The 12,646-nt window shown below is 45.9% G+C and overlaps 1 protein-coding gene across 2 annotated transcripts in view; it reads right to left on the bottom strand.

The window, feature by feature from the left end:
• Positions 1–12,646, bottom strand: part of LOC114253097 (uncharacterized) — a 41,337-nt gene that overhangs the window by 5,349 nt on the left and 23,342 nt on the right. For both annotated transcript variants that reach the window (XM_089728215.1, XM_089728214.1), the window contains exons 2-3: positions 3,085–3,233; positions 1,008–1,122 (exon numbers count right to left, since the gene is read on the bottom strand). In XM_089728215.1, coding sequence (XP_089584341.1) covers positions 1,008–1,122; positions 3,085–3,233 — 264 coding nt within the window. The remainder of the gene's footprint in view (positions 1–1,007; positions 1,123–3,084; positions 3,234–12,646) is intronic.

Below are 12,646 nucleotides of genomic sequence, written 5' to 3'. Positions count from 1 at the left end.
GCGGGGTATGTGAGACTCAACGATCTGCATGGTGTTGTGAGCAGACCGCGGGCCCAAGGATTTTAGAGCCCACCCACTAAACGACTCCCCTGCACTCTTACACCCGACGTCCGATCCCCTCCGAGGTCAGAACCCGGATGAGGTAGGGGGGCTACCGCGGTCAACACTACAACCAGACAGCGCGGCTCACCCCAAGGACGCCCGGCCGACGGAGCCTTCGAGGCGAATCGAAGGCTCTGAAACATCGGCCGTCTCGGTACGGCAGCCCGTCGGGCCGCCCAGACGGTGCCGCTGGTGTCCCGGAATACCCCGCTGGACCAGAACCAGCCTGCCGGGTCGGGACGCGATACACCGTCGACCGGTCGCTCTATTCACTCCACGGCAGCGCGCTAGAGTGCTGGTAGCGCGCCGCGCGGCCTCACCCCCTCAGGTCGCCCCTTGACCTTCACCGGGGGGAGGCCGCCACCTACAGGGGCCGGGACGTACGGGCGTATTCCCGCCTCCGGCCCCCGTCTCGACGGCGACGGATCGGTGCGGAAAGGGAAGAGCTCTCCCTCTCTCGCTCCGCCGCCTCCTTCTGCGATATGGTGGACTCGCAGAAGTCGAGCATCGCCTTCCAGGACTCGTCGCTGCCGAGCATCGTAGCCACGACGCGCGGCAGCGAGAGGTCCTCTCCAAAAATATACATATTATATTTTAAGATATTTTTTAAAATTACGGTCAAGAATTTTGAGAAATGTTCACAAGCTAGCTTCGAGATACCTACGTAAGTATGCTAAGTAAGTTTTCAATAAGGTATCGGCGGACCTCACGGCATGTAAAAAAATAAACTGAACTATTTAAGAAGTATCTTGGTTTTTTTTGGAGGGCGTTCGGAAAATCAATTAGTTATTTTTGTAATTTGGTAGTTTTCGCTGTAAATTCTTTTCGGGAGCTGACTGGCGTATTCCTCTAGTACCAGACGTAGCTTCCTCGGAGAATCTGCTGCATTTTCAACTGATACTTACCAGCAGCGAGTACTGTGATGGCTCCCGTTGGTACTCCGAGACCTAGTGCCGGCTTCTGCTTCTCTTCCAACCATCCCACCGCCCCAACCACCAGTCCTCCGATACCGCAGACAATCTGTGCAACGAGATATTATTATGTGATCATTAATGGCTTACGCATTGAATATCCAGAAAAACTCCAGTCATTAGATGTGGAAGGTATTTTAGACCTGCGACGATAGGTAGCAGCATTATGCCTAATTTTGCGGTGAACCAATTTAACGGTTCGGTAAACAGTCGACGTCGCCCTAAGCACGTCATTACGGATCCTCCTGATCCAGTAACGGTGCTTTTAGGTACCACAAGCAGCGATTACCGTCCCTGTCGAACCCGTCGCTTGCGACGAAGGGCTCGACGACTGAATTAGCCCATAGACACGGCCCACTGAGTTTCTCACCGGATCTTCTCAGTAGGTCGCGTTTCCGATACGGTGGTAGATTCTGCGAAACACTGCTAGGGCCAGTGTTAGCAACACTCCCAGTTAGAGCCTCGTGAGCTCACCTATACGTCAAGGAGAAGCTGAAATAGCCTCTCAAGGCTATCAGCTATAAGACTTTCTTATTAGGATTAAGGCACAAGTGGGTTCTCTTTTTAATGAATACATTGAAAAAATTATTGAATAACCAAAATTGGCCACACTATTCGCAGTTTCGTCTGAATATTCAAGCGACTTCCAGGTCGCGTTTATAACGAAGTTTACGAAACGCCCAGAGTTCATTAAATTACACGAGATTCTACTCGAGGTGTTGCCAACGTCACGAGAATGTCGCCAGCCCTGTATTTTACATGCAAACGATGTCATCGCGTACTCTCATAATTGCGCTGGCTTTGTATCTTCGCTCGTAATTAACTGCGGAGATGTTTGAGCTTAGTAAGAGCGAAATTATAGCTTGGGTACACGTATCTGATTACTGGTGTCATTTATTTTGTGGTTCTGTGGGGTTGGTAAACAAGTTTAATATGTATTATTATTTCACTCATAATTTTAGACATATGAAATACAATTCAATTGGCATTTTTGTAAGTTTACAAATGTATCTGAAACGCAACTTAACTAGTAAATTAGCTATGCTTCACTTAACTTGAGAATATGAACAGCGTGAATTTCGTCACCCAACTTGAGATCTGAGGTCTAAGTCTGGATTATATGTATAACTAGCTGACGCGGCAGACATCGTAGTGCCTCAATCGATAAATAAAAGACCTAAAGTTTTGTATAAAATAAACTTAAAACAAACAAAAGGAATCCGTCCGACGGGGGACACATAAAAGCGATAGCAAAATTGTCATTTTTATTTAATTCCGAGCATTTTCATATTTGTCTACCTTTTAAATCTTCTCTGGACTTCCACAAATAATTCAAGACCAAAATTAACCAAATCGGTCCAGCCGTTCTCGAGTTTTAGCGAGACTAAAGAACAGCAATTCATCTTTATACATATATAGGTAGATAGATAGATGTGCCACCCTCCAAATCCAGTTTCACGGTTGGAATAGGCAGTGCGGTATATACCCATGCGGATCCTAAATATAAAACCGACAGTAAATACGCAAATTATAATATAATTCTAGAGAATTTTATTTTTATTACACAACGTTATTCATTCATCACGGAAGTCTTTCCTCAATATAACTTAAGTACGTATTTCATTAGAAAAATTGGGATTTGAACACCGGCTTAGTTAAACATTTAGTAGAACATTGGTCGATATGAACTGAAAATGTATTTTTTTTATTTTTTTTATTTATTGCTTAGATGGATGGACGAGCTCACAGCCCACCAGAGCCCATAGACAGCGTTAATGTGCCACCCATTTTTGAGATATAAGTTCTAAGGTTTCAAGTATAGTTACAACGGCTGCCCCACCCTTCAAACAGAAACTCATTACTGCTTCACGGCAGAAATAGACAGGGTGGTGATACCTACCCGTGTGGACTCACAAGAGGTCCTACCACCAGTAAAACCAGACTAGTAAATCTTACGATTTAGAGCGCGACGATTGATACCTTCTTACTATGCTCTTAGAAAGTAGCTTACCTGTAACACTCTGACCCTTAGAGCTATTGCAAAAGGGTATAGCCGGACTCCACCCGCAAAAGGGAGATCTGTATCATCGCCCCTCGACGCACCGCTGACGGCACTGCACACAGATTGCTTACGCGACCACATCGTTTTGGCACGGAACACTAAATAAAAAATTAGGAAGTGATAGGTCGAGACGAAATGGTTATGTTAGTAAAAACTTATATTAGAATAAAGGCGGATTTGTACAACCTGTAGGACATATTGTGGGTCTCTATGGGTAGGTCATATCCATCATGTTTACCTGTTGTCACGAAGCAATTATACTTTCCAGTTTTTTATTTCTTTTATTCTTATTCGGTGATGGTACCTACCGGTGCGCGCTCACAAGACGTCCTACCACCAGTAATAGTGCAAATTATAATTTTGCGGGTTTGATTTTTGTTTCACGTTGTTATTCCTTCATCATGGTAGCCAATCGTGAACATATCATAAGTAACATTTCATTAGAAAATTTGGTACCTTTCCAGAGGAATTTGAACACCGGTGCATCGCTAGATACAAATGCACCGGACGTCTTATCCTTCAGTTCACGGCTTCAAAGAGTGGGCTACCAAACAACTACTGTTATTAAGATGACTTTTACAGTTTCCTCTCCTTTCGTTATCCGTGACCTTGCAAACTGGAAAGTATTCAAATCTTCTGCGAAAACATAATGACAGTAAAAAAACGCGAGATTCAACCGTAAAAGTAGTTTTAATTAATAACTGGGAACAAATACTTGCCGTTATCCGGCCCCAATTTAGGATTCCCTGTCTTATGGGTACCAGAGAATGGCACACATATTTACATATGTTTAAATTTATACACATATAGTTAATGAACATCCAGACAAAGAGCAAACAAACTTGTTCATCACACGAATGTTTGATAGATGTGGGAATTAAATCTCCGACTCTCGGCGCAAGCTATTGCACCACCGAGTCAGTTTTAATTATGTCTCAAGAAAACTGAAGAAAATACTATAAAACTGTTGAGATTTGAGACCTCATATCTCAAGCTGGACGACGGCGTTCACGTAGCGATGTCTATGGGCTTCAGTAACCGCATAACACGAGACAGGCCGCATGTCCGTCTGAGCAACAAAAATGAAAATGGATTTTACTACTTTTAACACTAATCATACTTACTGGCACCTACTTACTTACTAACTACTTACTTACTGGTACCTATCATAGCGGGTAGATAACGGTATATGACAAGTATAATATTACTCAAAAGAAAAGTATAATAATGGTAGATTAATTGGTAAGAAAAAGACACGAAATCAAATATGCAAAAGCAATAAGATGATACGTGCTTTTCAAATGCAAAAGTTCAAAATGGGTCATTTGACCCGTTATGGTATGTTTAGTGTTAAAGTTAAAGCGCGCATCAAAAATAAAAAAAGCCTTATTTTACTGTGTTTGAATACAGAAAATACAATATGTACATGCGAAGCAAAGACAAGTATATCTAGGCTCTGGGTACTAAATTTTATTAACAATCATACCTCTTGATTCCATGATATATAGTGGTGGTCAGGGTGTTAGTAAATAGGAGAATTGAGGTGCTCAATGTTTAATTTATTAATTCATTCTAGTTACCGTTTCTTAGTAAGCGTAATTGGATTGAGATTTAATTTGTTACAAAATAAACACCATTTATTCGTCTCGGCCCGAATTTAAAATTAAAACTACATCAAACATGAATTGAGTTGTATAATTCACATTTCTTGCAGACAGAGCCTTACACGAAAGAAAAAAAACATCAATCGCCAATTTTGAAACAGGGCGAAGCCGTATCGACATTTGTGCTTTGACGTGCAAAACAGCTTCTGACATATAAGCACGTGCAATTGGTGAAGGTATTTCGCAGTCTCCGTGAAATACAAGAGACTTTAAATACACTTTTACTCGACTTCTACATTTTTTATCTATCTATTTATTCAACGGAATCTTTCAACGTTATTTTCGGTAACTTCTAGTAATCTGGTTGACTTTATGATTTGTACATCTATCAAGAATTTGATGACAACATATTTAATAGTTTACTTACTTTGGCCATTACTCCCAGTATAAATTCTGTCAAGGATCTTACTCAGTGGCGGGCAATTGGAGAGTCTTATGTCCAGCAGTGGACTGGTATAGGCTGATGACAAAATACTAACCAGGGCTTAAACAAACATATTATTCTAAAATTTTATTGTAAAATCGAGTATTTTTATTTAGGCAACGGTGATCATCGGTGAGCCTTGTGCTTATGCCAAATCCCTAGGTAACATGATAAGAGGACATTCCGCGCCGACTCTAAGTAATGCGATATAAGGCCAAAAAGAAGAAAAATCCCGCAGATCCAAAGGTTCAAAATGGTCCCCAACAACAAGTTTCTCTTCTATGTACGGTCAAACGGAACGTCGGTCCTTAAAATCCTATCACAATAATACATACATTACAATTGAAATAATTAAAGTAGGTCATAGGTCGTCTTTATATAGAATGTTCGCAAATGTGTCAGGCGGTTTTCCACATTGCCACATACAGTTAATTTAAGCTGAGAGCTATTTCAGTTTCGTTCATTATTTTAGTCTAAATTCGTTCCATTAACTTGAAGATTCAGAATGTTGGGACTAAGAATAATATGTTGAATTATTTCACTTTAATTTTAATGTGGATTCGTGAATGTTTTTCTAAATTATGTAATTATGACCGCTGAATATTCTTTCTGCCTTTGATGGTTTCTTAAATTTAAAATATAATAAACGATTGGCATCGTCGCTTATCATCTTCCTGATAGATGTAGATAGAACGGTGATACCTACCAGTGCGGGCTTACAATCAATCATTAGCAATTAGGAAAATTTATAGATAGAATTTGCGGATTTGAATTTTATTATACAATGTCTTACTTTCATTATTGAAGTTGTTCATCAAAACGTGTAAAGTCGGTGTTTTCTTTAAAGATTGGCACCTGCCTCCAGGGTTTGAATACCAGTGTAATCGTATAGCTTGAGTACATCGAATATCTTATTCTTTAGGCCAAGACCACTTTAAAGCAAATCATCGCGTTCGAAATAATTGGCTTGCCTTTTTGTGGGAACGGCTTCATGGCAGATTAAAGAGGACGAAAAAGTAGGAGTTTGAGGAGGATAACTTCGAACATCTGCATTGCATGATTAGCCATAGATCTCGGGTCTCAACGACTGTTTTTCAACCTATGCATCCTGAGGCTAAGTCATCGCCAGAGATCTTAGAGGCAATGCGAATTACGCCATTTTACTCAAAACTTGAAGTAGAAATCTTATGTCTCAAGTTTATGTTATTCTGTTGTATGATAAGGTAGGTTCTATCTTTGAGTCATAATTTTTTTTAATAAAAAATTACCCGGTTTATTTTTTCCGTCCCGCTGGTTTCACTGTAGTGTTTCATTGATCTGCTATTCACTGTTATCAAAATGCGCAATCTTATCCGACTAATGTGTGGCTTTATCGTAAAGCTTTTGACATTATGATTGATAGCATAAGCTGAATATTGAAAAGCTTGATTGTTTTCCTGGTGTTCTTGTTCGAAGTTCACAGCGAAGTTTTTGTTTTATTTTTTACTGCTTTTGAGAATTTCAATTTTGGTCTGGTATAATGACTAGATGGGATACTAAGGAATATAAAAGGGTCGCCTGGCTCCGAACTAAGGTGAATTATCCTACAATGACCAAACAACAGTCCCTGTAGTGAGTATAGCTCTGAAGCTAACTTATTTAAGTACAAGAAAAGGCTCTTTACTTTTTAGGTCATTCCGATAGAGGCACCCGTCACGTGCGGACGTGCTCATCGTCCACTCGATCGCCCGGTCTTTGTTCGCCCGGCTTTTGTTAGCCCGGCCATTGTTCGCGCGGCCTGTGTTCGTGATACATCTGCCGACCAAGTGTGTTTCCTGGAAGCTTTTATTTGTTTTGTTTTAGTTATTTTTGTGTTCGTGGAACATTTGCCGACAAAGTGTTTTCCTGCAAGTATTTATTTGTTTTGTTTCTTTTTGTAATTTCTGTTTTGTTGTGCTTTTTCTTTGTCCTGTAGTAATCGCGCCGCATTGCCGCCTGTGTTCAATAGAACCGCTCAGGTCCGAGAAGTTGGGGCCTCGCCGCAAGGCGAGTGTTTCAAGACCCGGGGCTGCCCCACCTGGGTACTCAGCGATCATGGACGCTGTATTCGCGGAATTCCTCCGACTTCGCCACCCACAGCTCGCCTCAGAGTTTCTGGCCTTCAAGGCCAATCACACTGCGAGCCCTCTCGAGGACTCCGCCGCGCTCGCTGCTCCTGCGTCGCCTGTACCTGCGTGCAGAGCTTCTGCATTGAGCACCGCAGCCTCTGTCGTGCCTGCCGCTCCCGTGTCGCCTATACTGGCGAGAAAAGCTGCTGCGTCGTCCGCCGTGACCATCGTTTCAGCTGAGCGATCATCCGCGGCCTCCGTCGCGCCCTCTAAAACACCTACACTTGCTCGTAGGTCGCCTGCACCCGCCTCCTCGTGCTCCGACTCTGACTCGGACATGGAGGTCGACCTCGCCCCCGCCTCATCGACGGATGGATTCACCCTGGTACAGAAGGGTAAGAAGCGTGCCGCGGAGTCTCGAGCTCCCGCGGCCGCTAAAATTAGCAAAGCCGTGAACGCGTCGCGCCCCCGCCCTCAGACTCCCGTTGCGCCCCCAGCCCGTGCCACTCCGTCGCCGCGTCCGGTGGCACAAATTAAAACCCAGACCCCTCCCCCGGTTATCCTTCAGGAGAAGGCAGCTTGGGATCGAGTTTGCCTGGCCCTTAAGGCCAAAAATATAAATTTCACGAATGCCCGTAACCTCGCGAACGGCATTCAAATTAAGGTTCAAACACCTGACGACCATAGGGCCCTCTCTTCTTACCTCCGTAAGGAACGTATAAGTTTCCATACTTATACGCTCCAGGAGGAGCGCGAACTCCGCGTTGTAATACGCGGAATCCCTAAAGAGTTAGATGTAGAGCTCGTCAAGGCCGATCTGTTAGAACAGGGCTTTCCAGTGAATTCTGTGCACCGTATGCACACCGGTCGCGGTAGGGAGCCATATAATATGGTTCTAGTCACCCTCCAGCCTACCCCCGAGGGTAAGAAAATCTTCAACACACAGACCGTCTGTAGGCTCTCCGGTATCGCCATCGAAGCCCCCCATAAAAAAGGCACTCCTAGCCAGTGCCATAACTGTCAATTGTACGGGCACTCTTCCCGTAACTGTCACGCGCGCCCCCGATGTGTTAAGTGTTTGGGAGATCACGCCACGGCCCTCTGCGCTCGCGACCAAAAAACCGCGACGGAACCGCCTAGCTGCGTCCTGTGTCGAACACAGGGTCACCCCGCGAATTACCGTGGTTGCCCCCGAGCCCCTAAAATAAATCGCCGCGTCGTCCGCCAAAACCGCCTCCGAGCTTCCGGCCCAGACATCAAAGCCTCGGCACCCTCTGCGTCGCAGGCTAAGCCAGCGTTCGTTCCGGCGGCGGTGCCCAGTGTCTCGGCCTGGGCGAAACCGCTGCCGTACACGAACACGGCTACAACTCCCTCCTCCGCGATTCGTCCCGCCCCCGCGACTCGTCCCTCTCCCGCGACTTGCCCTCCGACCGCGTCCGAAAATCTCGCTTTAGCGATCGACTTCTTTCAGTCGATCAACTTTGAGCGCGTTAACGCTTTGGGCGACGCCATTCGCGCTGCCTCCACTGCACAACACTTTATCGCCGTTGTGCAAGAATACGCCGACGTATACGCGTCATTAAATACGTACGTCCTCCCCTCACTCCGCCGGTAATCAATGGCGTATATAAGTAGAATAAAGCCCCTATCCGTAACGATAGGATTTTTTAACGCTTACGGTCTCGCAAATCAACGTGATCAGGTTTCTGACTTTTTGCGTGACCATCAAATTGATATCTTTTTAGTGCAGGAGACCCTACTTAAGCCCGCGCGCCGTGACCCTAAAATCGCGAACTATAACATGGTCAGGAACGACAGGCTCTCTGCCCGTGGTGGTGGTACCGTCATTTACTATAGAAGAGCCCTGCATTGCGTCCCGCTCGATCCTCCCGCGCTCGCTAATATCGAAGCATCAGTGTGCCGAATCTCACTGACGGGACACGCGCCGATCGTTATCGCGTCCGTTTATCTTCCACCGGATAAGATCGTTCTAAGCAGTGATATCGAGGCGCTGCTCGGTATGGGGAGCTCTGTCATTCTGGCGGGCGACTTAAATTGTAAACACATCAGGTGGAACTCACACACCACAACCCCGAATGGCAGGCGGCTTGACGCGTTAGTCGATGATCTCGCTTTCGATATCGTCGCTCCGCTAACCCCGACTCACTACCCGCTAAACATCGCGCATCGCCCGGATATACTCGACATAGCGCTATTAAAAAACGTAACTCTGCGCTTACACTCGATCGAAGTAGTTTCAGAGTTAGATTCAGACCACCGTCCCGTCGTTATGAAGCTCGGTCGCGCTCCCGATTCCGTTCCCGTCACGAGGACTGTGGTGGATTGGCACACGCTGGGCATCAGCCTGGCTGAATCTGATCCACCATCGCTCCCGTTAAACCCGGACTCTATCCCGTCTCCTCAGGATACCGCTGAAGCCATAGACATCTTAACGTCACACATCACCTCGACATTAGATAGGTCATCGAAACAAGTTGTAGCGGAGGACTTCCTTCACCGCTTCAAATTGTCCGACGATATTAGGGAACTCCTTAGAGCTAAGAACGCCTCGATACGCGCCTACGACAGGTATCCTACCGCGGAAAATCGTATTCGAATGCGTGCCCTACAACGCGACGTAAAGTCTCGCATCGCCGAAGTCCGAGATGCCAGATGGTCTGATTTCTTAGAAGGACTCGCGCCCTCCCAAAGGTCTTACTACCGCTTAGCTCGTACTCTCAAATCGGATACGGTAGTAACTATGCCCCCCCTCGTAGGCCCCTCAGGCCTACTCGCGGCGTTCGATGATGACGAAAAAGCAGAGCTGCTGGCCGATACATTGCAAACCCAGTGCACGCCCAGCACTCAATCCGTGGACCCTGTTCATGTAGAATTAGTAGACAGTGAGGTAGAACGCAGAGCCTCCTTGCCATCATCGGATGCGTTACCACCCGTCACCCCGATAGAAGTTAAAGACTTGATCAAAGACCTACGTCCTCGCAAGGCTCCCGGTTCCGACGGTATATCTAACCGCGTTATTAAACTTCTACCCGTCCAACTCATCGTGATGTTGGCATCTATTTTCAATGCCGCTATGGCGAACTGTATCTTTCCCGCGGTGTGGAAAGAAGCGGACGTTATCGGCATACATAAACCCGGTAAACCAAAAAATCATCCGACGAGCTACCGCCCGATTAGCCTCCTCATGTCTCTAGGCAAACTGTATGAGCGTCTGCTCTACAAACGCCTCAGAGACTTCGTCTCATCCAAGGGCATTCTCATCGATGAACAATTCGGATTCCGTACAAATCACTCATGCGTTCAACAGGTGCACCGCCTCACGGAGCACATTCTTGTGGGGCTTAATCGACCAAAACCGTTATACACGGGAGCTCTCTTCTTCGACGTCGCAAAAGCGTTCGACAAAGTCTGGCACAATGGTTTGATTTTCAAACTATTCAACATGGGCGTGCCGGATAGTCTCGTGCTCATCATACGGGACTTCTTGTCGAACCGCTCTTTTCGATATCGAGTCGAGGGAACCCGCTCCTCCCCACGACCTCTCACAGCTGGAGTCCCGCAAGGCTCTGTCCTCTCACCCCTCCTATTTAGCTTATTCGTCAACGATATTCCCCGGTCGCCGCCGACCCATTTAGCTTTATTCGCCGACGACACGACTGTTTACTATTCTAGTAGAAATAAGTCCCTAATCGCGAAGAAGCTTCAGAACGCAGCCCTAGCCCTAGGACAGTGGTTCCGAAAATGGCGCATAGACATCAACCCAGCGAAAAGTACTGCGGTGCTATTTCAGAGGGGAAGCTCCACACGGATTTCCTCCCGGATTAGGAGGAGGAATCTCACACCCCCGATTACTCTCTTTAGACAATCCATACCCTGGGCCAGGAAGGTCAAGTACCTGGGCGTTACCCTGGATGCATCGATGACATTCCGCCCGCATATAAAATCAGTCCGTGACCGTGCCGCGTTTATTCTCGGTAGACTCTACCCCATGATCTGTAAGCGGAGTAAAATGTCCCTTCGGAACAAGGTGACACTTTACAAAACTTGCATAAGGCCCGTCATGACTTACGCGAGTGTGGTGTTCGCTCACGCGGCCCGCACACACATAGACACCCTCCAATCCCTACAATCCCGCTTTTGCAGGTTAGCTGTCGGGGCTCCGTGGTTCGTGAGGAACGTTGACCTACACGACGACCTGGGCCTCGAATCAATTCGGAAATACATGAAGTCAGCGTCGGAACGATACTTCGATAAGGCTATGCGTCATGATAATCGCCTTATCGTTGCCGCCGCTGACTACTCCCCGAATCCTGATCATGCAGGAGCCAGTCACCGTCGACGCCCTAGACACGTCCTTACGGATCCATCAGATCCAATAACCTTTGCATTAGATGCCTTCAGCTCTAATACTAGGGGCAGGCTTAGGGACCCCGGTAACCGTACTCGTCGAACTCGACAAAGAGGTCGACGTGCAACCTAACCCATGCATCAGCCCGCTGAGTTTCTCGCCGGATCTTCTCAGCGGGTCGCGATTCCGATCCGGTAGTAGATTCATTCGCGAAACAATTGCTCTTGAGTTGTTAGGTCTCCTTCGGAGGCGCTCGGGCAGTTGTTAGCAAATCCCACCCCTCTTGGCTGAGCCTTTGCTCGCCCACCTGTCCTGGTGAAACTGGAAAGGCCTTCGGGCCACCAGTAAAGTTTCAATCATAAAAAAAAAAAAAAAAAAAACTTTTTAGGTATTTAAATACTCGCCAAATGGATATTCTCAAAATAAAACTATTCTTAATTGACTTCAACTGGTGGTAGGATCTCTTGTGAATCCGCACGGGTACGTACCACCGCCCTGCCTATTTCTGCCGTGAAGCAGTAATGCGATTCGATTTGAAGGGTGAGGCAGCCGTTGTAACTATACTGAGACCTTAGAACTTATATCTCAAGGTGGGTGGCGCATTTACTTTGTAGTTGTCTATGGCCTCCAGTAACAACTTAACACCAGGTGGGCTGTGAGCTCGTCCACCTATCTAAGCAATAAAAAAAACGTGGAAGTCTTGAAGAGATTTTCATATAGACAGACATAATATTTTCTCCTACCAAAAATGGTCAACGCGGGTAAAGTTGTTTTTACTTCAAAAATCATCAAAGTAGTTCCGAATAACCTTTTGACGGGCTAGTTACCTAACAATAGTTAATTTTGGTTTTTTCCATATTCTCACCGCTAGCTCTGGTATAGATTAAAGAAGCTTCTAAATTAGAAATTTAAGCCGTATTACATGTTTTCGGATGGTAAGCACGTAAGGGCCGATCACATACATAAA

Source organism: Bombyx mandarina, chromosome 06 (assembly GCF_030267445.1).
Source record: "Bombyx mandarina strain Sakado chromosome 06, ASM3026744v2".
Lineage (NCBI taxonomy): Eukaryota > Metazoa > Arthropoda > Insecta > Lepidoptera > Bombycidae > Bombyx > Bombyx mandarina.
This window is presented reverse-complemented; position numbering and strand designations above follow the sequence as displayed.